The sequence below is a fragment of the Salmo salar genome, chromosome ssa05 (genome assembly GCF_905237065.1).
Source record: "Salmo salar chromosome ssa05, Ssal_v3.1, whole genome shotgun sequence".
In the NCBI taxonomy this organism is placed as follows: domain Eukaryota; kingdom Metazoa; phylum Chordata; class Actinopteri; order Salmoniformes; family Salmonidae; genus Salmo; species Salmo salar.
In genome coordinates, this window is record NC_059446.1 from 10359358 (window position 1) to 10385380 (window position 26023).

General features: G+C 45.3%; 1 protein-coding gene across 4 annotated transcripts in view; it reads left to right on the forward strand.

Moving 5' to 3' along the window:
• The first annotated feature begins 232 nt into the window (after positions 1-232).
• Positions 233-26023, forward strand: part of sh3rf2 (SH3 domain containing ring finger 2) — a 48954-nt gene continuing 23163 nt past the window's right edge. The window contains exons 1-6 of one of the 4 annotated variants that reach the window (XM_014198670.2): positions 233-396; positions 936-1410; positions 3663-3989; positions 16385-16480; positions 18887-19411; positions 25041-25064. In XM_014198670.2, the coding sequence (XP_014054145.2) occupies positions 958-1410; positions 3663-3989; positions 16385-16480; positions 18887-19411; positions 25041-25064 (1425 nt within the window). In that variant the 5' untranslated portion in view covers positions 233-396; positions 936-957. Of the gene's footprint in view, positions 397-935; positions 1411-3662; positions 3990-16384; positions 16481-18886; positions 19424-25040; positions 25065-26023 lie in introns of all 4 variants that reach the window. The other 3 variants (XM_014198672.2, XM_014198675.2, XM_014198673.2) reach the window with 3 other exon arrangements.

Consider the following 26023-nt stretch of genomic DNA (forward strand, 5'->3'; position numbering starts at 1 on the left):
TAGTACCCATTTTATATTCAGTTAAATCGTCACAGCCCGTATATGGGCAAGCCTACTTCAAAATATTACATAAGAAAAATAACTATTACCCTTTTGATAAACTAAAGAAAGATAATGTATGTGACTTGTCTGCATTTTACAGTTTGGCGACATAGCCTACTGTGTGGTGATGGTTTGGTTATGGGCTGACTACGTACCTTTCCAGTTTTGATTGTGTACAACCACAAATAATGATTTAGTGGCGAAATCTCCGCCAGCTACCAGTCAAGGGTTAAGGAGTGAGACATGTAAACCGATACGAGTGTCTGGCAAGTGCAGTTGCAAAACGTGTTCAGTTTGGACGTGGGAATGTTTGTTAGCATACTTGCCTTTAGAAGAGTGATTCCGACAAAAGAGGTAGGCTATGTATTGATATTGTGGACAAATATGTGGGTTGAATTTAAAACATTGCATTGAAACGCGTGTCTGTAAATCGACAAGGAGATTTGTCAATTGTGCGGCTTTCTACTGCGTCAGCCGAAGCGCAAGAGACAGTTCCAGCGCGTAAACAATTTTTGTTGCAATTTATTTTCATACGTTTATTGAAATCTACCGTCTACTGTCTGTAATTTTAACAAGCACGGTACGTTATTCATTACAGCGATTCTACGTTGATGTGTTTTTCGATTGAGTGGACAGGTATGTCGCTTGGTATTGCACTTCCGGTTACCTGAACAGTAGGCCTCACCGCAGGTGACATGACACTTATGCGCGATCTGCACCGCTCAAGAGAAGAAGCAACCGTATTCGATGCGATGTTTACAAGTGGAAAATATGATCACTAGCCTGTATTTAATGTAATAACAATACATTACGTAGTATAGAATTGTATACATGGGAGATTCTTTTAAGGAAAATCTTTATATAACTTATGATTTCCTTATCCTCCTTCCCAGGATGCTGTAATCAGTCTGATGAATGAGAACACATAGCCACACCGAAGCAGAACCCTGCACCCATTCTAAGATGGAGAAGCTGGCTGTGTTGGACTTATTGGAGTGCCCGCTGTGTTTAGAGCGGCTGGATGTTTCAGCCAAGGTCCTGCCTTGCCAGGATACCTCCTGGAAGCCCAGCCTGCATCAACAGGAGACCTCCAGGCCCGGGGCCAAGATTGAGCTCCACTGCCCAGAGTGTCATACCCTGGTCCAGGCCAGGTCGGTGGAGGAGCTGCCCCCTAACCTCCTGGTTCGGCTCTTGAAGGGGCTCAACCAAGGGTCCATGGGGCCAGGACGGGACAGAAACAAACCGTCTGCCCGATATATGGTATCCTCTGCCAGGGGCAGGGAGGCCCAGCAGCAGCATCAGAAACAACAACAACAGAACCCACATTCTGATCAGCAGCACAGAGAGAGACAGCCAGGAAAGAATGAGGTGAGTAGCCTATAGGGCTGAGTGTTATTATGGATCCACTCTCCTTTGAAGTTATGATGTGAAACTCATCACTCTGACTAGTGCAGAATGACAGCACCAACCAGTATTCTGTTACTAAACTTTACATTTGGACTGATCTTCAACTAAATGTGTTTTGGTAAAATTTGTTAAGTGTGCAAAGAGTTGTATGGTTTGTTTAACTTTGTAATCACCGGTTTTTGTTTGACATACATTTTAAAGTGGAACATAGTGCTGGTATACAGTAGTGCTCCTACAGTGATTTGATCCATGCTGGTATACAGTAGTGCTCCTACAGTGATTTGATCCATGCTGGTATACAGTAGTGCTCCTACAGTGATTTGATCCATGCTGGTATACAGTAGTGCTCCTACAGTGATTTGATCCATGCTGGTATACAGTAGTGCTCCTACAGTGATTTGATCCATGCTGGTATACAGTAGTGCTCCTACAGGGATTTGAGCCATGCTGGTATACAGTAGTGCTCCTACAGGGATTTGATCCATGCTGGTATACAGTAGTGCTCCTACAGGGATTTGATCCATGCTGGTATATTGCTCCTACAGTGATTTGATCCATGCTGGTATACAGTAGTGCTCCTACAGGGATTTGATCCATGCTGGTATACAGTAGTGCTCCTACAGTGATTTGATCCATGCTGGTATACAGTAGTGCTCCTACAGTGATTTGATCCATGCTGGTATATTGCTCCTACAGGGATTTGATCCATTCTGGTATACAGTAGTGCTCCTACAGTGATTTGATCCATGCTGGTATACAGTAGTGCTCCTACAGTGATTTGATCCATGCTGGTATACAGTAGTGCTCCTACAGAGATTTGATCCATGCTGGTATACAGTAGTGCTCCTACAGTGATTTGATCCATGCTGGTATACAGTAGTGCTCCTACAGTGATTTGATCCATGCTGGTATACAGTAGTGCTCCTACAGTGATTTGATCCATGCTGGTATACAGTAGTGCTCCTACAGGGATTTGATCCATGCTGGTATACAGTATTGCTCCTACAGGGATTTGATCCATGCTGGTATACAGTAGTGCTCCTACAGGGATTTGATCCATGCTGGTATACAGTAGTGCTGCTACAGTGATTTTTACAGTGCATTTTGATTTATGTTGTGAAGGGTCCAAATATCTGTATCAGATTCACATATATTATTCATTAATTTGATATATTGTCAGGCTTGATTTCACCCCCCAATATGAAATACACTGCATTCAATACACTGCATTCAATGAAAAATGTAGCACTACAAAATAGTACAATGTATTGCATGACATTATAATAAGAGGCTCTTATCTGAGCAGTTCAATAGAAATAACAGTCAAGGCTAAGTTTACTGATAGGTATCATGACTGTTGAAACGCCTCTTCTTTCCCCACTTTGTTGTGTACGCCGCTGGCTTTGTTGGAGGGGATCAGAACTGCTGTTCTGAGACTCTGTAAATACAGTTCCTGACTCCCGCTCCCAGTTTGTCAGACTAGGCTGAGGCCCAAATGGCTCCCTGTATTGTACACTACCTTTGGGCCCTGTGCTAGTCTAGCGTCCTGTCCAGGGGGGTGTACATCAAGCTGCCTCATGCTACGGAAACAGGAGATAGGAGCAGGAGCCTATGAGCCATTCTGGCTGGCACAAGCCAAGGCTCCTTACCTACTGTTGACCAGAGCCCTATGCGGTAGTAGTGCACTATATAGGGAATAGGGTGCCATTTGGGAGGCAGAGTAGATCGATGTCAGAGACTCAGAGTCCTGTGTTAGACCAGAAGGAGAAGCAGGTGATTGTCTTGGCAATGAGACACCGTTTACATCTGACATCATGGGAAAGTAGAAGAAGCATGGCATGGAAACAAAGTTAGGGGCTTCTCGCCCCAAACTGTTCAAACACACTATTTGTTTTTATTTGACTATTTTTATGAATAATTCTGTCATTAAAAATGTCCAACAAGACTCTACAGAACGTCAGGGCTATTGAGTTACATTAGTCCTCGATGGTCACACGCCACCCTGCTGGTTCTCTTTATTCCTCCGGAGTTAATAGATCAATGAATGTCATCGATTAACCAGTGAGTTCAAACACCTCATTGTCCCAGATTCACACCCTTCTAGAAAGAATACATTCAGCTGGCCTCTAGCTAAGAACAAAATAGACCTGTCCTGCATATACCTCCTGGCAAACGTACAGTAACAAACTCTATTTTCCCCATCCTGTGTCCAGTTCATTGCCAGAGCCCTGTACGACCACAGAGAGAACGTCCCAGGAGTGATTGACATGGCGTCTGGTGACATCATCATTCTGAGACAGAAGGTGGATGAGAACTGGTATTATGGAGACACGAACAGCAGTAGTGGGCTGGTCGCTGCTAACATGATACAGATTATTGACCAGCAGCAGACTCCACCACAGTGTCAATCCCAACAGTCCCAGACCCAGCCACAATTCCAATCTCAGCCTTTAGCCCTCTGCAAAGCCCTGTACGACTTTGACTCCAAAGAGATGAACGTGAATCTGGATGACTGCAAGGACTGTCTCACATTCCACAAGGTACATCTGCCTGTCTCTCTTTAACTGTATATACTACTACAATACATCAAAGTAATTCAAGCCTGGCCCTGGAGACCCACAGGCTGTTACTCCAGCCAAGTTGATGTTCTCCAGGTCTCCTCAAATTATAAATATACTGTATTTTATACCATCTATTGCATCTTGCCGATGCCACTCGGTCATTGCTCATCCATATATTTACATGTACAGTTGAAGTCAGAAGTTTACATACACTTAGGTTGGAGTCATTAAAACTCATTTTTTAACCACTCCACACATTTTTTGTAAACAAACTATAGTTTTGGAAAGTCGGTTAGGACATCTACTTTGTGCATGACACAAGTAATTTTCCCAACAATTGTTTACAGACAGATTATTTCACTTATTCACTGTATCACAATTCCAGTGGGTCAGAAGTTTACATGCACTACATTGACTGTGCCTTAAAACAGCTTGGAAAATTCCAGAAAATTATGTCATGGCTTTAGAAGCTTCTGATAGGCTAATTGACATCATTTGAGTCAATTGGAGGAGTACCTGTTGATGTATTTCAAGGCCGACCTTCAAATTTAGTGCCTCTTTGCTTGACATCATAGGAAAATCTAAAGAAATCAGCCAAGACCTCAGAAAAAAAAATGTAGACCTCCACAAGTCTGGTTCATCCTTGAGAGCAATTTCCAAACGCCTGAAGGTACCACGTTCATCTGTACAAACAATAGTATGCAATGTGGCAGACCAGGGTGTTGGATCAAAACGTTTACACAGATCAGACACGGACAGAGTAGGATTAGCTCAGTTTCAAAGGTGTTTACTAAAATAAAAGTCCAAAAGAAAATAGGTCTCCCCCAAGAGAACCTCTCCGGGATACCGTCTTCTGGGCTCCAGGTCTTGCTGTATCCTGTGTGGATCAAAAACTGAACTCCCTCCTGTTACCTCTGGTACCATCCCCAACTATATGGGAGTCCTTTCCTCCCCCAGTCTCTCCCCTGTGTGCTGCCCTTCTGGCAACTTTATGGGACTTGTACAGCTGGTGAGCAATCAGCTCTTGATTACTCACCAATCAGCCCCAATTAGTCCTGGCCGGAGATCCCGTCGAGATCTGGCACGTCCAGCAGATGGAGCCATCGCCTCGTGATTTATACTCCGTCTGTCACCAGCCTTCGACGAGTCTCCCCCTGGTGGCTGACCTGCTGTACGCCACAGAAAGTATATACACCAGGAAGGAGAGATGAACGTCCTAGAGATGAATGTACTTTGGTGCGAAAAGTGCTAATCAATCCCAGAACTACATCAAAAGACTTTGTGAAGATGCTGGAGGATATAGGTACAAAAGTATCTATATCCACTGTAAAACGAGTCCTATATTGACATAACCTGAAAGACCGCTTAGCAAGGAAGAAGCCACTGCTCCAAAACCGCCATCAAAAGCCAGACTACGGTTTGCAACTGCACATGGGGACAAAGATTGTACTTTTTGGAGAAATGTCCTCTGGTCTGATGAAACAAAAATAGAACTGTTTGGCCATAATAACCATCGTTATGTTTGGAGGAAAAAGGGGGAGGCTTGCAAGCCGGAGAACACCATCCCAACCGTGAAGCACGGGGGTGGCAGCATCATGTTGTAGGGGTGCTTTGCTGCAGGAGGGACTGGTGCACTTCACAAAATAGATGGCATCATGAGGCAGGGAAATGATGTGGATATATTGAAGCAACATCTCAAGACATCATTCAGGAAGTTAAAGCTTGGTCGCAAATGAGTCTTCCAAATGGACAATGACCAAGCATACTTCCAAAGTTGTGGCAAAATGGCTCAAGGACAACAAAGTCAAGATATTGGAGTGGCCATCACAAAGCCCTGACCTCAATCCCATAGAAAATGTGTGGGCAGAACTGAAAAAGCATGCGCGAGCAAGGAGGCCTACAAACCTGACTCAGTTACACCAGCTCTGTCAGGGGGAATGGGCCAAAATTCATAGATACTTTGTGGGAAACTTGTGGAAGGCTACCCAAAACGTTTGACCCAAGTTAAACAATTTAAAGGCAATGCTGCCAAATACTAATTGAGTGTATGTAAACTTCTGACCCACTGGGAATGTGATGAAAGAAATAAAAGCTGAAATAAATCATTCTCTCTACTATTATTCTAACATTTCACATTCTTAAAATAAAGTGGTGATCCTAACTGACCTAAGACAGGGAATTTTTACTAGGATTAAATGTCAGGAATTGTGAAAAACTGAGTTTAAATGTATTTAGCTAAGGTGTATGTAAACTTCCAACTTCAACTGTAGATATTCTTATTCTAGATTTGTGTGTATTACGTAGTTGTGGAATTGTTCGATTACTTGATAGATATTGCTGCACTGTCGGAACTAGAAGCACAAGCATTTCACTACACTCGCAATAACATCTGCTAACCATGTGTATATTGGGGCGGCAGGTAGCCTAGTGGTTAGAGCGTTGGACTTGTAACAGAAAGGTTGCAAGATTGAATTCCCGAGCTGACAAGGTAAAAATATGTCGTTTTGCCTCTGAGCAAGGCAGTTAGCCCACTGTTCCTAGGCCGTCTGTAACGATCGTCTGGAAGAGGGGACCAAGATGCAGCGTGGTAAGTGGTCATAATTATATTTAACGAAACACTTTAAAACAAACAAGAAAACGAAAGCCAACAGTTCTGCCAGGTGAACACACACAAGACAGAAATCAACTACCCACAATACCCCAAAGGAAAACAGGCTGCCTAAGTATGACTCCCAATCAGCGACAACGATGTACAGCTGTCCATGATTGAGAGCCATACCAGGCCAAAACAAAGAAACACAAAAGCATAGAAAAAAGGACATAGAATGCCCACCCAACTCACACCCTGACCAAACCTAAATAGAGACATAAAAAGGCTCTCTCAGGTCAGGGCGTGACAGTACCCCCCCAAAGGTGCGGACTCCGGCCGCAAAACCTGAACCTATAGGGGAGGGTCTGGGTGGGCATTTCTCTGCGGTGGCGACTCTGGAGCGGGACGCAGACCCCGCTCCACCACTGGCTCACCCCACTTTGGTGGCACCTCTAGAGCGGGGTCCCTCGCCGCGGGCCCCGGACTGGAGGGCGACTCTGGCGGCGCCGGACTGGCGGGCGGCTCTGGCTGCGCCGGACTGGCGGGCGGCTCTGGCTGCGCTGGACTGGCTGGCGGCTCTGGCTGCGCCGGACTGGTGGGACATGCAGGAGGCCTGGCTCTGGGAGCAGGCACAGTACTCACCAGGCTAGGGAGACTTGTAGGAGGCCTGGCTCTGGGAGCAGGCACAGGACTCACCAGGCTGGGGAGACATGCAGGAGGCCTGGCTCTGGGAGCAGGCACAGGACTCAACAGGCTGGGGAGACCTACTGGAGGTCTGGTCCGTGGAGGAGGCACAAGATAGACCGGGCTGTGGGGGAGCACTGGAGGCTCCGGGCTGAGGAGCGTCGCTGGAGGCTCAGGGCTGTAGGCCGTCTCTGCAGGCTCCGGACTGTAGGCCGTCTCTGCAGGCTCCGGACGGGGAACTGCCGCCGGAAGCTCCGGACGGGGAACTGTCGCCGGAGGCTCAGGACGGGGGAACTGCCGCCGGAGGCTCAGGACGGGGGAACTGCCGCCGGAGGCTCTGGACGGGGAACTGTCGCCGGAGGCTCTGGACGGGGAACTGTCGCCGGAGGCTCTGGACGGGGAACTGTCGCCGGAGGCTCTGGACGGGGAACTGTCGCCGGAGGCTCTGGACATCCGGCTGAATGCGCGGAGGCTCTGGACGGGGAGTGAGCACTACAAGGCTAGTGCGAGGAGCAGGAACAGGACGTACTGGGCTGGGCAGGCGCACTGGAGAGAGAGTCCGAGAGGCAGGCACATGCTTACCACAAAAAGCACGGGTAGTTGACTCAGGCCTCACCTCTGGTCCAGCAAAACTACCCGTGTGCCCCCAACGATGTACAGCTGTCCCTGATTGAGAGCCATACCAGGCCAAAACAAAGAAATACAAAAACATAGAAAAAGGACATAGAATGCCCACCCAAATCACACCCTGACCAAACCTAAATAGAGACATAAAAAGTCTCTCTCAGGTCAGGGCGTGACCGTCATTGTAAACAAGAATTTGTACTTAACGGACTTTCCTAGTTAAATAAAGGTACAATAAAATTATAAGTATTTGAATTGTTGATAAAAGTGTCTTTTAAAACACACGTCCAAAAACTAACGAATTAATTTCGGTTTCCTCCATAGAAATAAATCCTGCCTTACTTTTGAAAACAGGAGGAAGATTGTTCAAGCATCGTTCCTCCCAGTACTTGACTATAGTGATTTAATCTACATGGATGCAATAGCCTCTGGTTTAAAACCTTTAGATTCAGTCTATCACTCAGCCTTTTGTTTTATCACTGGAGACAATTTTTGTACACATCATTGCCTTTTATATAGTTCTGTTGGCTGGGAGTCTCTGACTACCAGAAGGGCCCAACATTGGCTGCTATTTGTTTATAGAAAGCAGTTCCCCAGAAATTCCCATACTACCTCACCTCACTTCTTTATTGGAAATCCAGACACCATCAGACTCTCTCTCAAGACTGGCTGGTTCTAGAGCCGGGGTCTCCAACCTTTTCTTACATGTCGCTAGCTACTGTTTCTGATCATTTTTTATGGAGATATCAAATTGGCCCATTCTTCTCTTCTCCTCTACCCTGCAACTCTTCCCTGGGTCCTTTGTTTACAAAATAAAGTAGTGCGCTGTGTTTTCTGTCAATATACCTGGTATAATAATGGTTGATAAACAACCCTAAGGCCCCATAAAATGATCTTTCTTATTTTCCTGAATTCTGTATTGTCGGTTTTATTTTTCCGGGTATTTTTTTTCCTTCAGTTTTTAACTCTCAATATTACAATTATTCCCAGAGAAACAACGAAAATGGATGTTCTGAGTCCATTTTGAGGTTTGGAGAAAAAAAACACATTTGAGATTTTTTGTGTGTAATTGCCCTTTAAATGTTCATTTAGTAAGAGAGGAATGTTTTGGTCAAGCGATGTTTCTGTTAGGCCCACTACTACAGCACATGCCATGGCAGAGTTTGCAAAACAATCGCCACCCAATTCATACAAATAATCATGAAATCTTTCTGTCAGGAAAGCCAACATTGCAGTTAACATTTAATTGTGAAGGTTATTGGGGGAACGTCTTTATGTCTACCCACAAGACGGTTATCATTAGCCTACTAGCATCGCTAACTGGCTACATATGGAGGGATACACAAACGGGCACACCAAAGACAGACAGAGACAATATTGAAATGATTTGGCAGATATTGTGTTAGGTTTGGCTTTTTAAACCAATTGTGGCTAACCAGGAGTGGGATGTCATTTTGGCTTTGACTGGATAGTAGCCAGTAGCTTTACAGTATGTTTATGACTGTTAAAGAGGAACTTTGACTGGATAGTAGCCAGTAGCTTTACAGTATGTTTATGACTGTTAAAGAGGAACTTTGACTGGATAGTAGCCAGTAGCTTTACAGTATGTTTATGGCTGTTAAAGAGGAACTTTGACTGGATAGTAGCCAGTAGCTTTACAGTATGTTTATGGCTGTTAAAGAGGAACTTTGACTGGATAGTAGCCAGTAGCTTTACAGTATGTTTATGGCTGTTAAAGAGGAACTTTGACTGGATAGTAGCCAGTAGCTTTACAGTATGTTTATGGCTGTTAAAGAGGAACTTTGACTGGATAGTAGCCAGTAGCTTTACAGTATGTTTATGGCTGTTAAAGAGGAACTTTGACTGGATAGTAGCCAGTAGCTTTACAGTATGTTTATGGCTGTTAAAGAGGAACTTTGACTGGATAGTAGCCAGTAGCTTTACAGTATGTTTATGGCTGTTAAAGAGGAACTTTGACTGGATAGTAGCCAGTAGCTTTACAGTATGTTTATGGCTGTTAAAGAGGAACTTTGACTGGATAGTAGCCAGTAGCTTTACAGTATGTTTATGGCTGTTAAAGAGGAACTTTGACTGGATAGTAGCCAGTAGCTTTACAGTATGTTTATGGCTGTTAAAGAGGAACTTTGACTGGATAGTAGCCAGTAGCTTTACAGTATGTTTATGGCTGTTAAAGAGGAACTTTGACTGGATAGTAGCCAGTAGCTTTACAGTATGTTTATGGCTGTTAAAGAGGAACTTTGACTGGATAGTAGCCAGTAGCTTTACAGTATGTTTATGGCTGTTAAAGAGGAACTTTGACTGGATAGTAGCCAGTAGCTTTACAGTATGTTTATGGCTGTTAAAGAGGAACTTTGACTGGATAGTAGCCAGTAGCTTTACAGTATGTTTATGGCTGTTAAAGAGGAACTTTGACTGGATAGTAGCCAGTAGCTTTACAGTATGTTTATGGCTGTTAAAGAGGAACTTTGACTGGATAGTAGCCAGTAGCTTTACAGTATGTTTATGGCTGTTAAAGAGGAACTTTGACTGGATAGTAGCCAGTACTCTACAGTATGTTTATAACAGTTAAAGATGGAGCAAATGAAAAAAATGCATGTACTTTCTGAATTGTTTGGGGAGCTGCTCATAGTTGGGCTGCGAGCTACTGGTAGCTCACGATCTACCTGTTGGAGAACCCTGATCTAGAGGTTTATTGGGTTCCACAGAGTCTGGGATGATCACGTTTAGTTATTGTGCCCCTAGCGTATGGATTGACCTCCAGGCCACTTTCAGGCGTAACTCTCTGGTCTGGAAGGGTCAGTTTGAGGTGTAAGTCTCTGGTCTGGAAGGGTCAGTTTGAGGTGTAACTCTCTGGTCTGGAAGGGTCAGTTTGAGGCGTAACTCTCTGGTCTGGAAGGGTCAGTTTGAGGCGTAACTCTCTGGTCTGGAAGGGTCAATTTGAGGCGTAACTCTCTGGTCTGGAAGGGTCAGTTTGAGGTGTAACTCTCTGGTCTGGAAGGGTCAGTTTGAGGTGTAACTCTCTGGTCTGGAAGGGTCAGTTTGAGGTGTAACTCTCTGGTCTGGAAGGGTCAGTTTGAGGTGTAACTCTCTGGTCTGGAAGGGTCAGTTTGAGGTGTAACTCTCTGGTCTGGAAGGGTCAGTTTGAGGTGTAACTCTGGTCTGGAAGGGTCAGTTTGAGGTGTAACTCTGGTCTGGAAGGGTCAGTTTGAGGTGTAACTCTGGTCTGGAAGGGTCAGTTGAGGTGTAACTCTGATCTGGAAGGGTCAGTTTGAGGTGTAACTCTCTGGTCTGGAAGGGTCAGTTTGAGGTGTAACTCTCTGGTCTGGAAGGGTCAGTTTCGGATTCTGAGGAGAAATGTTGTAAAGTAGAACTGCACTTGTTTTGATTGATGTGTAATTTTGTCTGTTGCTTTTGAATTTGATGTATTGTTCCCAGGGTACCCTTGTAAATGAGACCCTGGTCTCAAGGGGTTTCCCCTGGTTAAATAAATCTATAAAGAAATCTAGGACTACACCTGCTTTTTAAATGGAATTAACCATCCAGACCGTGATTCATTTAGTCAGATGTGTTCGTACTGGCCATGCACGCCCCGTGGGTCGCCACATTGAGAGGCCTGTCCTGACAGAGTAGTCTCTAGCATGTGAATACATGACTTTCTTTCTCAGAGATTGTGTCGTTCTTATTCAAATTAGGTGTGGGGGGATTTCTTTGATTTGATCAGTTGATGATTAGTTAACAGATCATTGTGTATAAACTCACCATACCCTGGTGTTCTGTACCTATCATAAGGCTGTAGTTAGTAGATACATAAAATAACATACTACTACTTCAAAATGACTTATTTCAGATCTCAAATGTTCTTTCTGCACTTCTTTTAAAGGCTCTGAGAGAAACAACAGAAACATATAAACCCACTAGCTATTTATGTCTGTCTCTGTCTGTCTGTCTGTCTGTCTGTCTGTCTGTCTGTCTGTCTGTCTGTCTGTCTGTCTGTCTGTCTGTCTGTCTGTCTGTCTCTGTGGCTCCAACTCTATCTGTCTGTCTGTCTGTCTGTCTGTCTGTCTGTCTGTCTGTCTGTCTGTCTTTCTGTCTGTCTGTCTTCCTCTCTATCTGTCTGTCCAACTGTCTGTCTATCTGTCTGTCTTTCTCTATCTGTCTCTGTGGCTCCAACTCTGTCTGTCTATCTGTCTGTCTCTATTGTCTCTGTGGCTCCAACTCTGTCTGTCATCTGTCTGTCATGTCTCGTGGCTCCAACTCTGTCTGTCTGTCTGTCTGTCTGTCTGTCTGTCTGTCTGTCTGTCTGTCTGTCTGTCTGTCTGTCTGTCTGTCTGTCTGTCTGTCTGTCTGTCTGTCTTTCTGTCTTTCTGTCTTTCTGTCTTTCTTTCTTTCTTTCTTTCTTTCTTTCTTTCTTCCTTCTCGCTCGCTCACAGAGACCTCTGATGCAGTGTTTCTTACCATGAAGGAGGGAGGCTTAGAGAGGAAAGACTTATATAAGGGTCTTAGTACTCTCTCATTCACACTCTGCATTAAGGAACACATTCTAGCAATGCTTCTTTGGAAAGCAGATGGTTACAAAGAATTCGAAAACAAATCCCGATTTTGATAAATTCCCATATCTATTGGGTGAAATACCACAGTGTGCAATCACAGCAGCAAGATGTGTGACCTGTTACCACAAGAAAAGGTCAACCAGTGAAGAACAAACACCATTGTAAATACAACCTATATTTATGTTTATTTATTTTCCATTTTGTACTTTTTGCACATCATTACAACACTGTATATATACATAATGACATTTGAAATGTCTTTATTCTTTTGCAACTTGTGTGAGGGTAATATTTACTGATAACTTTTTTTATTGTTTATTTCACATTTGTTTATCTATTTCACTTGCTTTGGCAATGTAAACATATACAGTTGAAGTCGGAAGTTTACATACACCTTATGTCACGCCCTGATCTTAGAGAGCCTTTTTATTTCTCTATTTGGTTAGGTCAGGGTGTGATTTGGGTGGGCATTCTAGTTTTCTATTTCTTTGTTTGCCGGGTATGGTCCCCAATCAGAGGCAGCTGTCTATCGTTGTCTCTGATTGGGGATAATACTTAGGCAGCCTTTTTTCCACCTTAGTTTGTGGGATCTTGTTTTTGGTACTGTGCTGTTAGCCCTACTGAATGGTACGTTTCGTTTGTATTTGTTTTGGGTGTTCATTTTAATAAAGTAAGATGTACGCCTACCACGCTGCACCTTGGTCCAATCCTTCCAACAACGATCGTAACACCTTAGCCAAATATTTTGAACTCAGTTTTTCACAATTCCTGACAGTTAATCCTGGTAAAAATTCCCTGTCGTAGGTCAGTTAGGATCACCACTTTATTTTAAGAATGTGAAATGTCAGAATAATAATCGAGAGTGATTTATTTCAGCTTTTATTTATTTCATCATATTCCCAATGGGTCAGAAGTTTACATACACTCAATTCGTTTTTGGCTGCATTGCCTTTAAATTGCTTAACTTGGGTCAAACGTTTTGGGTAGCCTTCCACAAGCTTCCCACAATAAGTTGGGTGGATTTTGGCCCATTCCTCCTGACAGAGCTGGTGTAACTGAGTCAGGTTTGTAGGCCTCCTTGCTCGCACACGCTTTTTCAGTTCTGCCCACACATTTTCTATGGGATTGAGGTCAGGGCTTTGTGATGGCCACTCCAATATCTTGACTTTGTTGTCCTTAAGCCATTTTGCCACAACTTTGGAAGTATGCTTGGGGTCATTGTCCATTTGGAAGACCCATTTGCGACCAAGCTTTAACTTCCTGAATGATGTCTTGAGATGTTGCTTCAATATATCCACATAATTTCCCTCCCTCATGATGCCATCTATTTTGTGAAGTGCACCAGTCCCTCCTGCAGCAAAGCACCCTTACAACATGATGCTGCCACCCCCGTGCTTCACGGTTGGGATGGTGTTCTCTGGCTTGCAAGCCTCCCCCTTTTTCCTCCAAACATAACGATGGTCATTATGGCCAAACAGTTCTATTTTTGTTTCATCAGACCAGAGGACATTTCTCCAAAAAGTACAATCTTTGTCCCCATGTGCAGTTGCAAACCGTAGTCTGGCTTTTTTATGGTGGTTTTGGAGCAGTGGCTTCTTCCTTGCTGAGCAGCCTTTCAGGTTATGTCGATATAGGACTTGTTTTACTGTGGATATAGATACTTTTGTACCTGTTTCCTCCAGCATCTTCACAAGGTCCTTTGCTGTTGTTCTGGGATTGATTTGAACTTTTTGCACCGAAGTACGTTCATCTCTAGGAGACAGAACGTGTCTCCTTCCTGAGCTGTATGACGGTTGTGTGGTCCCATGGTGTTTAAACTTGCGTACTATTGTTTGTACAGATGTACATGGTACCTTCAGGCGTTTGGAAATTGCTCCCAAGGATGAACCAGACTTGTGGAGGTCTACAATTTTTTTTCTGAGGTCTTGGCTGATTTCTTTACATTTTCCCATGATGTCAAGCAAAGAGGCACTGAGTTTGAAGGTAGGGCTTGAAATACATCCACAGGTACACCTCCAATTGACTCAAATGATGTCAATTAGCCTATCAGAAGCTTCTAAAGCCATGACAAGGAACAGTCAACTTAGTGTATGTAAACTTCTGACCCACTGGAATTGTGATACAGTGAATTATAAGTTAAATAATCTGTCTGTAAACAATTGTTGGAAAAATGACTTGTGTCATGCACAAAGTAGATGTCCTAACCGACTTGCCAAAACTATAGTTTGTTAACAAGAAATTTGTGGAGTGGTTGAAAAACGAGTTTTAATGACTCCAACCTAAGTGTATGTAAACTTCAACTGACTTCAACTGTATCTCCCATGCCAATAAAGCCCCTTGAATTGAATTTAATTAAATTGAGGGAGAGAGAGAGAAGGACTGTGTACACAGAGAGGGACAGGAGAGAGAGAGGTTGTACGTAGAGAGGGAGAGAGCGAGAGAGACTGTACGTTGAGGGGAACAGGATAGAGAGAGAGGGTCTGTACGTAGAGGGGAACACGAGAGGGGGAGAGAGAGGGGCTGTACATAGAGAGGGACAGGATAGAGAGAGGGGCTGTACGTAGAGAGGGACAGGATAGAGAGAGGGGCTGTACGTAGAGAGGGACAGGATAGAGAGAGGGGCTGTACGTAGAGAGGGACAGGAGAGGGAGAGAGAGGGGCTGTACGTAGAGGGGAACAGGAGAGGGAGAGAGAGGGGCTGTACGTAGAGGGGGGACAGGAGAGGGAGAGAGAGGGGCTGTACGTAGAGAGGGACAGGAGAGGGAGAGAGAGGGGCTGTATGTAGAGAGGGACAGGAGAGGGAGAGAGAGGGGCTGTACATAGAGAGGGACAGGAGAGGGAGAGAGAGGGGCTGTACATAGAGGGGAACAGGAGAGGGAGAGAGAGGGGCTGTACGTAGAGAGGGACAGTAGAGGGAGAGAGAGGGGCTGTACGTAGAGGGGAACAGGAGATGGAGAGAGAGGGGCTGTACGTAGAGGGGGACAGGAGAGGGAGAGAGAGGGGCTGTACGTAGAGAGGGACAGGAGAGGGAGAGAGAGGGGCTGTACGTAGAGAGGGAGAGGGAGAGAGAGGGGCTGTACGTAGAGAGGGACAGGAGAGGGAGAGAGAGGGGCTGTACGTAGAGGGGGACAGGAGAGGGAAAGAGAGGGGCTGTACGTAGAGGGGGACAGGAGAGGGAGAGAGAGGGGCTGTACGTAGAGGGGGACAGGAGAGGGAGAGAGAGGGGCTGTACGTAGAGGGGGACAGGAGAGGGAGAGAGAGGGGCTGTACGTAGAGAGGGACAGGAGAGGGAGAGAGAGGGGCTGTACGTAGAGAGGGACAGGAGAGGGAGAGAGAGGGGCTGTACGTAGAGGGGAACAGGAGAGGGAGAGAGAGGGGCTGTACGTAGAGGGGAACAGGATAGAGAGAGAGAGGGGCTGTACGTAGAGGGGGACAGGAGAGGGAGAGAGAGGGGCTGTACGTAGAGGGGAACAGGAGAGGGACAGGAGAGGGGCTGTACGTAGAGGGGGACAGGAGAGGGAGAGAGAGGGGCTGTACGTAGAGGGGGACAGGAGAGGGAGAGAGAGGGGCTGTACGTAGAGAGGGACAGGAGAGGGAGAGAGAGGGGCTGTACGTAGAGAGGGACAGGACAGGGAGAGAGAGGGGCTGTACGTAGAGGGGAACAGGAGAGGCCTACAGACAGAGTGGATGCCAGATTGTGTTGAAGGTTGGAGGGATTGAGTGGGGAGCTCCTCTGAGTGGTTCCTTCTGCAGGCGTAGCTCTCTCTCTGTTCTAAACACGTTAGATGTGCTGCCTCTTACTCACCCAGTCTCTCTCTCCTTCTCTTTCTCTCTCTCTCCTCTCTCTCTCTCTCCTTCTCTTTCTCTCTCTCCTCTCTCTCTCTCACTCTAATCCTGAATTCCAGGGAGACGTCCTCACGGTCATCAGACGAGCAGATGAAAACTGGATTGAAGGAAAGCTGGGAGACAAAGTTGGCATTTTTCCTCTCCATTTCACTGAGGTTAGTCCTCTTTATTCCTTCCATCCATCCATCCATCCATCCATCCATCCATCCATCCATCCATCCATCCATCCATCCATCCATCCATCCATCCATCCATCGTATAGTGAGAATACCATAGTGTTAGATATGATCAACGTTGTGATACCTCATCTCTCAGGACCCTATGCGTTGGTATCTTGTAATAGAGGTTAATACTGGCTCAGTGCTGAGGCAGTACTTTGATTCCTCTGAAATCTCTCTTTGATTCATACCTAAATGTCAGGCCTCCTGCCTTCTGAATTGTGGTGTACTGAGGCGAATAGAGCTAATCCTACTCTCCCTACTGAGTCTGGCCCAAATCCCAATAAAGTGCACTACTTTTGCCCAGGGCCCTCTTCTCTTTCCTCATTTCCTATCTGCCACTCTCTTCTTTTCTATTTTTACCCTTCCACTCTTCTGTCTTCTCCTCTCCGACCTTCCACTCTTTCGTCTTCTCCTCTGCGACGTTCCACCCTTCTGTCTTCTCCTCTCTGACCTTCCACTCTTCGATCTTCTCCTCTCTGACCTTCCACTCTTCGATCTTCTCCTCTCTGACTTTCCACTCTTCTCCTCTCCGACCTTCCACTCTTTCGTCTTCTCCTCTGCGACGTTCCACTCTTCTGTCTTCTCCTCTCCGACCTTCCACTCTTCTGTCTTCTCCTCTCTGACCTTCCACTCTTCTGTCTTCTCCTCTCCGACCTTCCACTCTTCTGTCTTCTCCTCTCCGACCTTCCACTCTTTCGTCTTCTCCTCTCCGACCTTCCAATCTTTTGTCTTCTCCTCTCCGACCTTCCACTCTTCTGTCTTCTCCTCTCTGACCTTCCACTCTTTCGTCTTCTCCTCTCCGACCTTCCACTCTTTCCTCTTCTCCTCTCCGGCCTTCCACTCTTCTGTCTTTTCCTCTCCGACCTTCCACTCTTCTGTCTTCTCCTCTCCGACCTTCCACTCTTCTGTCTTCTCCTCTCTGACCTTCCACTCTTCGATCTTCTCCTCTCTGACTTTCCACTCTTCTGTCTTCTCCTCTTCGACGTTCCACTCTTTCCTCTTCTCCTCTCCGACGTTCCACTCTTCTGTCTTCTCCTCTCCGACCTTCCACTCTTTCGTCTTCTCCTCTCCGACCTTCCACTCTTCTGTCTTCTCCTCTCTGACCTTCCACTCTTTCCTCTTCTCCTCTCCGACCTTCCACTCTTCTGTCTTCTCCTCTCTGACCTTCCACTCTTTCCTCTTCTCCTCTCCGACCTTCCATTCTTCTGTCTTCTCCTCTCTGACCTTCCACTCTTCTGTCTTCTCCTCTCCGACCTTCCACTCTTCTGTCTTCTCCTCTCCGACCTTCCACTCTTCTGTCTTCTCCTCTCCGGCCTTCCACTCTTCTGTCTTCTCCTCTCTGACCTTCCACTCTTCTGTCTTCTCCTCTCTGACCTTCCACTCTTCTTTGCACTTTTAGCCTTTCATATTTATCCCTCTGTTTTCCTGTTATGTTCTCTCCTCCTCTCTACCCTTCTTTTATCCTCTACCTCTTCCTCTCCTCTCTGTCTCTGAGCCTGCGTCCTCTCCTCTACTCCCGTGTCAGGCAGTGAAGCGTAAGGACACATTAATGCTTTCTGTGCTTGGATGGCATAACAGCACATCACTGTAGGGAGTGAGAGCATTAGCACTGTCTGCCTGTCTTCCTGCCTCTCTGCCTGTCTGTCTACCTGCCTCCCTCCCTTCCTTCCTTCCCGTCTGCTCTGCCTGTTTAGCAGCATCACTCTGCTCCACTCTGCCTCCTGCTCCTCTTAACCTCACGACTGACTGCCTATCTCAACTGGTGCTTTTCTGCCTGCCTGACTGCCTAGAGCCTAGAGAGCCTAGAGCCTAGCCAACAAGTGCAGGATGAGAGCTGGGGAGTGAGAGAGTACAGGCCTCTTTAAAACAGCTGCGTCACAGATCAGAGAAGACCACAGTGGAATGAGAGTACAGGCCTCTTTAAAACAGCTGCGTCACAGATCAGAGAAGACCACAGTGGAATGAGAGTACAGGCCTCTTTAAAACAGCTGCGTCACAGATCAGAGAAGACCACAGTGAGGATCCATGGGATGGCAGGTAAAGAGGCTGAGAGAGGGAGAAGGAGGAGGGAGGAAGAAGGAGGAGGGAGGAAGAAAAATTTCCTCTCTGTTTGTGATCAACACTTTTTTATTTTCACTGGGAGATTAGGAGTGAGTGGGTTCTCTATTTATGCTCTCTCTCTCTCTCTCGGTCTCGCTCTCTCGGTCTCTCTTGCTCTCTGTCTCTCTCTCTGTCTCTCTGTCTCTCTTGCTCTCTCTCTCTCTCTCTCTCTCTGTCTCTCTGTCTCTCTCTCCTCTGTTCTCTCACTCTGATCCTGTAATGTGTTTCTTTCTCTCCCAGCCATTCACAGAGGCAGCAGCCAAGCTTCTGGAGGAAAAGACTTGGAAGGGGAGTGACTCCTCGGCTGAATCTCGCCCAGGGATCGGGAGTGAGAGTGGAGTTAGCAACAGCGGGACCGGTGACTCAACAAACCCCGACCGGGCAACCTTCTTCGGGGCGACCCAGAGCCCCACGAAGACCCCCAATATTTCTGCTCTCAGCACCACCCAGGGGAAACAGCAACAAGCTAACAGCAGCACCCTGTACCAGTCCAACCAGACACAACCTTCTAAAATCAGTGGTCTGTACCAATCAACCCAGGCACCACAACCTGCTAATATCAACAGTGTGTACCAGCCGACTCAGGGGCGGGGGCAGCCACCCAGCGTCAGTGCTCTCAACAGCCTGAACCATCAGGTTCAACAGAGCCAGCTGTCCCAACCCTCTGCCCCCCCTCCCAACCACAGCTCCTCTCACCGCTCAGGTGTGACCTCACAGCGCGTGAAGAGAAACTCAGAGAGAACTGGCAGACACCTGTCACAACAGGTGAGTCCTCAGGTGTGTTTGTGTTCAGGACAGCGTAGAGGATTTGGATGAAGCTTCAAGCCATTTACTCTGTGGCTCAGTGTCTTGGTGTTGACTTTGTGCTTGCTTCCTACATCTGGTTATTTTTGTTATATTCTTCCTCTTTGGAATTCCCCCATCAACTGTCTCTCTATTGTCTCAAGATCTCTGTGGAATGCCAGGGTTAGAGAGAGAACTAGTCCGTTAACACAGGCTGTTTTCACAATAACTAGTCCTATAACACAGGTTGTTTTTCACAATAACTAGTCCTTTTAACACAGGCTGTTTTTTACCATAACTAGTCCTTTAACACAGGCTGTTTTTCACAATAACTAGTCCTTTAACACAGGCTGTTTTTTTTTCTCCATAACTAGTCCTTTAACACAGGCTGTTTTCACAATAACTAGTCCTATAACACAGGCTGTTTTTCACAATAACTAGTCCTTTAACACAGGCTGGTTTTCACAATAACTAGTCCTTTTAACACAGGCTGTTTTTCACAATAACTAGTCCTTTAACACAGGCTGTTTTCACAATAACTAGTCTTTTAACACAGGCTGTTTTTTTTACCATAACTAGTCCTTTAACACAGGCTGTTATCACCATAACTAGTCCTTTTAACACAGGCTGTTTTTTTACCATAACTAGTCCTTTAACACAGGCTGTTTTCCCAAGAACTAGTATTTTAACACAGGCTGTTTTTCACCATAACTAGTTAATTTAGCACAGGCTGTTTTTCACCATAACTAGTCCTTTTAACACGGGCTGTTTTTCACAATAACTAGTCCTGTAATACAGGCTGTTTTCACAATAACTAGTCCTTTAACACAGGCTGTTTTTTTACCATAACTAGTCATATAACACAGGCTGTTTTTCACAATAACTAGTCATATAACACAGGCTGTTTTTCACAATAACTAGTCCTTTAACACAGGCTGTTTTTCACAATAACTAGTCCTTTAACACAGGCTGGTTTTCACAATAACTAGTCCTTTTAACACAGGCTGTTTTTCACAATAACTAGTCCTTTAACACAGGCTGTTTTCACAATAACTAGTCTCTTAACACAGGCTGTTTTTTTTTACCATAACTAGTCCTTTAACACAGGCTGTTATCACCATAACTAGTCCTTTTAACACAGGCTGTTTTTTTTTACCATAACTAGTCCTTTAACACAGGCTGTTTTCCCAATAACTAGTATTTTAACACAGGCTGTTTTTCACCATAACTAGTTAATTTAGCACAGGCTGTTTTTCACCATAACTAGTCCTTTTAACACGGGCTGTTTTTCACAATAACTAGTCCTGTAATACAGGCTGTTTTCACAATAACTAGTCCTTTAACACAGGCTGTTTTTCACCATAACTAGTTAATTTAGCACAGGCTGTTTTTTACCATAACTAGTCATATAACACAGGCTGTTTTTCACAATAACTAGTCATATAACACAGGCTGTTTTTCACAATAACTAGTCCTTTAACACAGGCTGTTTTTCACAATAACTAGTCCTTCAACACAGGCTGTTTTTCACAATAACTAGTCCTTTTAACACAGGCTGTTTTTTACCATAACTAGTCCTTTAACACAGGCTGTTTTCACAATAACTAGTCCTTTTAACACAGTCTGTTTTTCACAATAACTAGTCCTTTAATACAGGCTGTTTTCACAATAACTAGTCGTTTAACACAGGATGTTTTTCACAATAACTAGTCCTTTAACACAGGCCGTTTTTCACCATAACTAGTCCTTTAACACAGGCTGTTTTCACAATAACTAGTCTTTTAACACAGGCTGTTTTTCACAATAACTAGTCCTTTAACACAGGCTGTTTTCACAATAACTAGTCCTTTTAACACAGGCTGTTTTTTTTTACCATAACTACTTCATTTAACACAGGCTGTTTTCACAATAACTAGTCCTTTAACACAGGCTGTTTTTCACAATAACTAGTCCTTTAACACAGGCTGTTTTTAACCATAACTAGTCCTTTAATACTGGCTGTTTTTCACAATAACTAGTCCTGTAATACAGGCTGTTTTCACAATAACTAGTCCTTTAACACTTGCTGTTTTTTTAACCATAACTAGTCCTTTAATACAGGCTGTTTTTCACAGTAACTAGTCCTTTAATACAGGCTGTTTTTCACAGTAACTAGTTAATTTAGCACAGGCTGTTATCACCATAACTAGTCCTTTAACACAGGCTGTTTTTTTACCATAACTAGTCCTTTAACACAGGCTGTTTTCCCAATAACTAGTATTTTAACACAGGCTGTTTTTCACCATAACTAGTTAATTTAGCACAGGCTGTTTTTCACCATAACTAGTCCTTTTAACACGGGCTGTTTTTCACAATAACTAGTCCTGTAATACAGGCTGTTTTCACAATAACTAGTCCTTTAACACAGGCTGTTTTTCACAATAACTAGTCCTTCAACACAGGCTGTTTTTCACAATAACTAGTCCTTTTAACACAGGCTGTTTTTTACCATAACTAGTCCTTTAACACAGGCTGTTTGTCACAATAACTAGTCCTTTAACACAGGCTGTTTTCACAATAACTAGTCGTTTAACACAGGATGTTTTTCACAATAACTAGTCCTTTAACACAGGCTGTTTTTCACCATAACTAGTCCTTTAACACAGGCTGGTTTTCACAATAACTAGTCCTTTTAACACAGGCTGTTTTTCACAATAACTAGTCCTTTAACACAGGCTGTTTTCACAATAACTAGTCTTTTAACACAGGCTGTTTTTCACCATAACTAGTTCATTTAGCACAGGCTGTTTTTCACCATAACTAGTCCTTTAACACAGGCTGTTTTCACATTAACTAGTCCTTTTAACACAGGCTGTTTTTTTTACCATAACTACTTCATTTAACACAGGCTGTTTTCACAATAACTAGTCCTTTAACACAGGCTGTTTTTCACAATAACTAGTCCTTTAACACGGGCTGTTTTTAACCATAACTAGTCCTTTAATACTGGCTGTTTTTCACAATAACAAGTCCTGTAATACAGGCTGTTTTCACAATAACTAGTCCTTTAACACTTGCTGTTTTTTTAACCATAACTAGTCCTTTAATACAGGCTGTTTTTCACAGTAACTAGTCCTTTAATACAGGCTGTTTTTCACAGTAACTAGTCCTTTTAACACAGGCTGCTTTTCACCATAACTAGTTCTTTAACACAGGCTGTTTTTCACAATATCTAGTCCTTTTAACACAGGCTGCTTTTCACAATAACTAGTTCTTTAACACAGGCTGTTTTCACCATAACTAGTTAATTTAACACAGGCTGTTTTTCACAATAACTAGTTCATTTGACACAGGCTGTTTTAAAAAGGATAATTGAGTCACAGGAGAGTCAAGGGCTGCATCCCAAATGGCACCCTACACCTTAAGGGATGGAACCATTATGACTATGTCCTTTAGGAATGAACCAGAGGGAGGGGAAGCATTATTACAGATGGAGGTAGTGAACGATAGAGGGAGTGAAGGAGCGGTGGGTGGAGGTTGTGTTGTGAAGGAGAGGTGAGTGGAGGTAGTGAAGGAGAGCTGGGTGGAGGGAGTGAAGGAGAGGTGGGTGGAGGGAGTGAAGGAGAGGTGGGTGGAGGTAGTGCAGGAGAGGTGGGTGGGTGGTGATAGTGAAGGGGAGATGGGTGGAGGGAGTGAAGGGGAGGTGGGTGGAGGGAGTGAAGGAGAGGTGGGTGGAGGGAGTGAAGGAGAGGTGGGTGGAGGGAGTGAAGGGGAAAGGTGGGTGGAGGGAGTGAAGGAGAGGTGGGTGGAGGTAGTGAAGGAGAGGTGGGTGGGTGGAGGTTGTTAAGGAGAGATGGGTGGGGGGAGGTAGTGCAGGAGAGGTGGGTGGGTGGAGGTAGTGACGGAGAGGTGGGTGGGTGGATATAGTGAAGGAGAGGTGGGTGGGTGGAGATAGTGAAGGAGAGGTGGGTGGAGGGAGTGACGGAGAGGTGGGTGGGTGGATATAGTGAAGGAGAGGTGGGTGGGTGGAGATAGTGAAGGAGAGGTGGGTGGAGGGAGTGAAGGGGAGGTGGGTGGAGGTTGTGAAGGAGAGGTGGATGGGTGGAGATGGTGAAGGAGAGGTGGGTGGGTGGAGATAGTGAAGGAGAGGTGGGTGGGTGGGTGGAGGTTGTGAAGGAGAGATGGGTGGGGGGAGGTAGTGCAGGAGAGGTGGGTGGAGGTAGTGAAGGAGAGGTGGGTGGAGGTAGTGAAGGAGAGGTGGGTGGGTGGAGGTAGTGAAGGAGAGGTGGGTGGGTGGAGGTTGTGAAGGAGAGGTGGGTGGGTGGAGGTTGTGAAGGAGAGATGGGTGGAGGTTGTGAAGGGGAGGTGGGTGGGGGGAGGTGGGTGTAGGTAGTGAAGGGGAGGTGGGTGGAGGTAGTGAAAGATGAGGGGGAGTCTATAGGAAATGGTAAGGAAGCCCAGATTCCAATCAGAAAGGTTGGTAGGAGACCAGGCTTCCCTGAAGCTGATGAGTAGCAGTCTGAAAGGATATAGCATGCTCCTGCTGTGGTCTAGCCTAGGAGATAGAATACACCTGCGTCCAAACCCTATTCCCTATATAGACCAGGGCTCTGGTCAAAAGTAGTGCACTATGTAGGTTGCAATTTGGTATGGAGCCACAGACAGGAAGGGTGCTCAATAAGGTGTATCTGAGACGAGATGGAGGGGACAACAACCTTGAACTTAATGTACCATAAACATAATCTGGACTGCTGATACAGCGTTAGCTATGCACCTATGCTGACTCAGGTGCAGTACCTACCGTGTGTTATGTTGTGCCTGGTCCCAGATAAAGAAATTAACCCTAAATGATACTGTACAACTACACTATGCTGTGCAGTCATAGTCATTTCAAAGCAGGTAATTCTGACGCTAGTGCTATGTCAGCCGTAACCAACACAAAAACACCTCTGCTTTCATTTCAAACCTCAGGGCTCGACACTGACCTTTTTTTAAAGGAGCACGTGTGTGGCTAAGTTAAAAGACGTAGGCACACACAAAGGAATATAGGGGCACAAAGAAAACATATTTTAGGTGGTATTAAAGCTAGAATCCTTAATTATTCTGTGTACACTGGTACTCCTTAATAACAATTCCAGGTCGCACAGCAAAATATTTCTATGTGAGTAAAATGGTCACACCGAAAGAGCCTTGTAACCTACTTCTCACTGGCTGTTGCCAGCTGACCTACCCCTTTAAGATAATTAGTTTGATTAAATAGAAACGTCATTGTTCTACCCTGCAATTATATATGTCAGGGAGGGACAGAATCATGTTGAAAGTGCAGATGTAGACTCATGCTCTCACGCAGGGATAAAGAGGAGGATGAAGAAAGGAGAGGAAGAAAGGAGAGGAGGAGGGAGGTCCAGAGCGCCCCTCTGTCTCTCTGTTGGTCCCTCACATGCTTATGATGATGATGATGATGAGTCACTCTGTAGAGTCAGTTATATAACAGTACCCCTTGTCTCTCTTTCTGTTTTCTCCTCTCTCCCTCTCTTTCTCTCTCGTTCCCGATTCCCCCCCTCTCGCTTTCTGTCTTTGTCTTTCCCTCTCTCTCTTTCTCTCCCATCTCCCTCTCTTTTATCTGCCTGAGAGCTCCTTCCTCTTCACTGAGCAGGTAACAGTCCTTCACATCGCTGTGCCTATAATAGCAGACAAGCCTGGTCCTGCATGCCCGCCCTCCCTCCCTCCCTCCCTCCGTCCATCCCCGCTATACAGAGGGAGGTTGTTCATGTTATGTGTGTTTTCTTCCCATCTCAGCACTTTGTTGTGATGTCATGATGTGAATGGGGGATTGTAGGAGGTAAGGATGTAGAGGAAGTAAACCAGTCTTTAACATTGCTGTTTATTTGTAGAGCTGTAAGTTAACGTTACACAGTATGGGCTTCATAATCAGAGAGCCACGTTCTGTCAACATTATCAACATCTCAAAATGGATATACAATGCTATGAGGCTGTCTGTGGAGAACAGTTTATTTCTCCTGTTTCTTTGCCAGATCTGAATTGTGATGTTTGGGATGAGTTGGCTAATGAAGTACAAACAAACAGATCTCTGCTAACAGTCACTAATAGTTTAACAGTTGCTAAGAAGTTACCTGCTGCTAACAGTTGACTTGTTGTGTTGCTGGAGATGGTATGATATTATACCAAGTGGTGAGACAGTAGGAACACGCTGCCAGGCTGTGTTTCTAGAGGTGTGATGCTAATAGCCTGGGTCTGGAACACCCTGCCGGGCTGTGTTTCTAGAGGTGTGATGCTAATAGCCTGGGTCTGGAACACCCTGCCGGGCTGTGTTTCTAGAGGTGTGATGCTAATAGCCTGGGTCTGGAACACCCTGCCGGGCTGTGTTTCTAGAGGTGTGATGCTAATAGCCTGGGTCTGGAACACCCTGCCGGGCTGTGTTTCTAGAGGTGTGATGCTAATAGCCTGGGTCTGGAACACCCTGCCAGGCTGTGTTTCTAGAGGTGTGATGCTAATAGCCTGGGTCTGGAACACCCTGCCAGGCTGTGTTTCTAGAGTTGTGATGCTAATAGCCTGGGTCTGGAACACCCTGCCGGGCTGTGTTTCTAGAGGTGT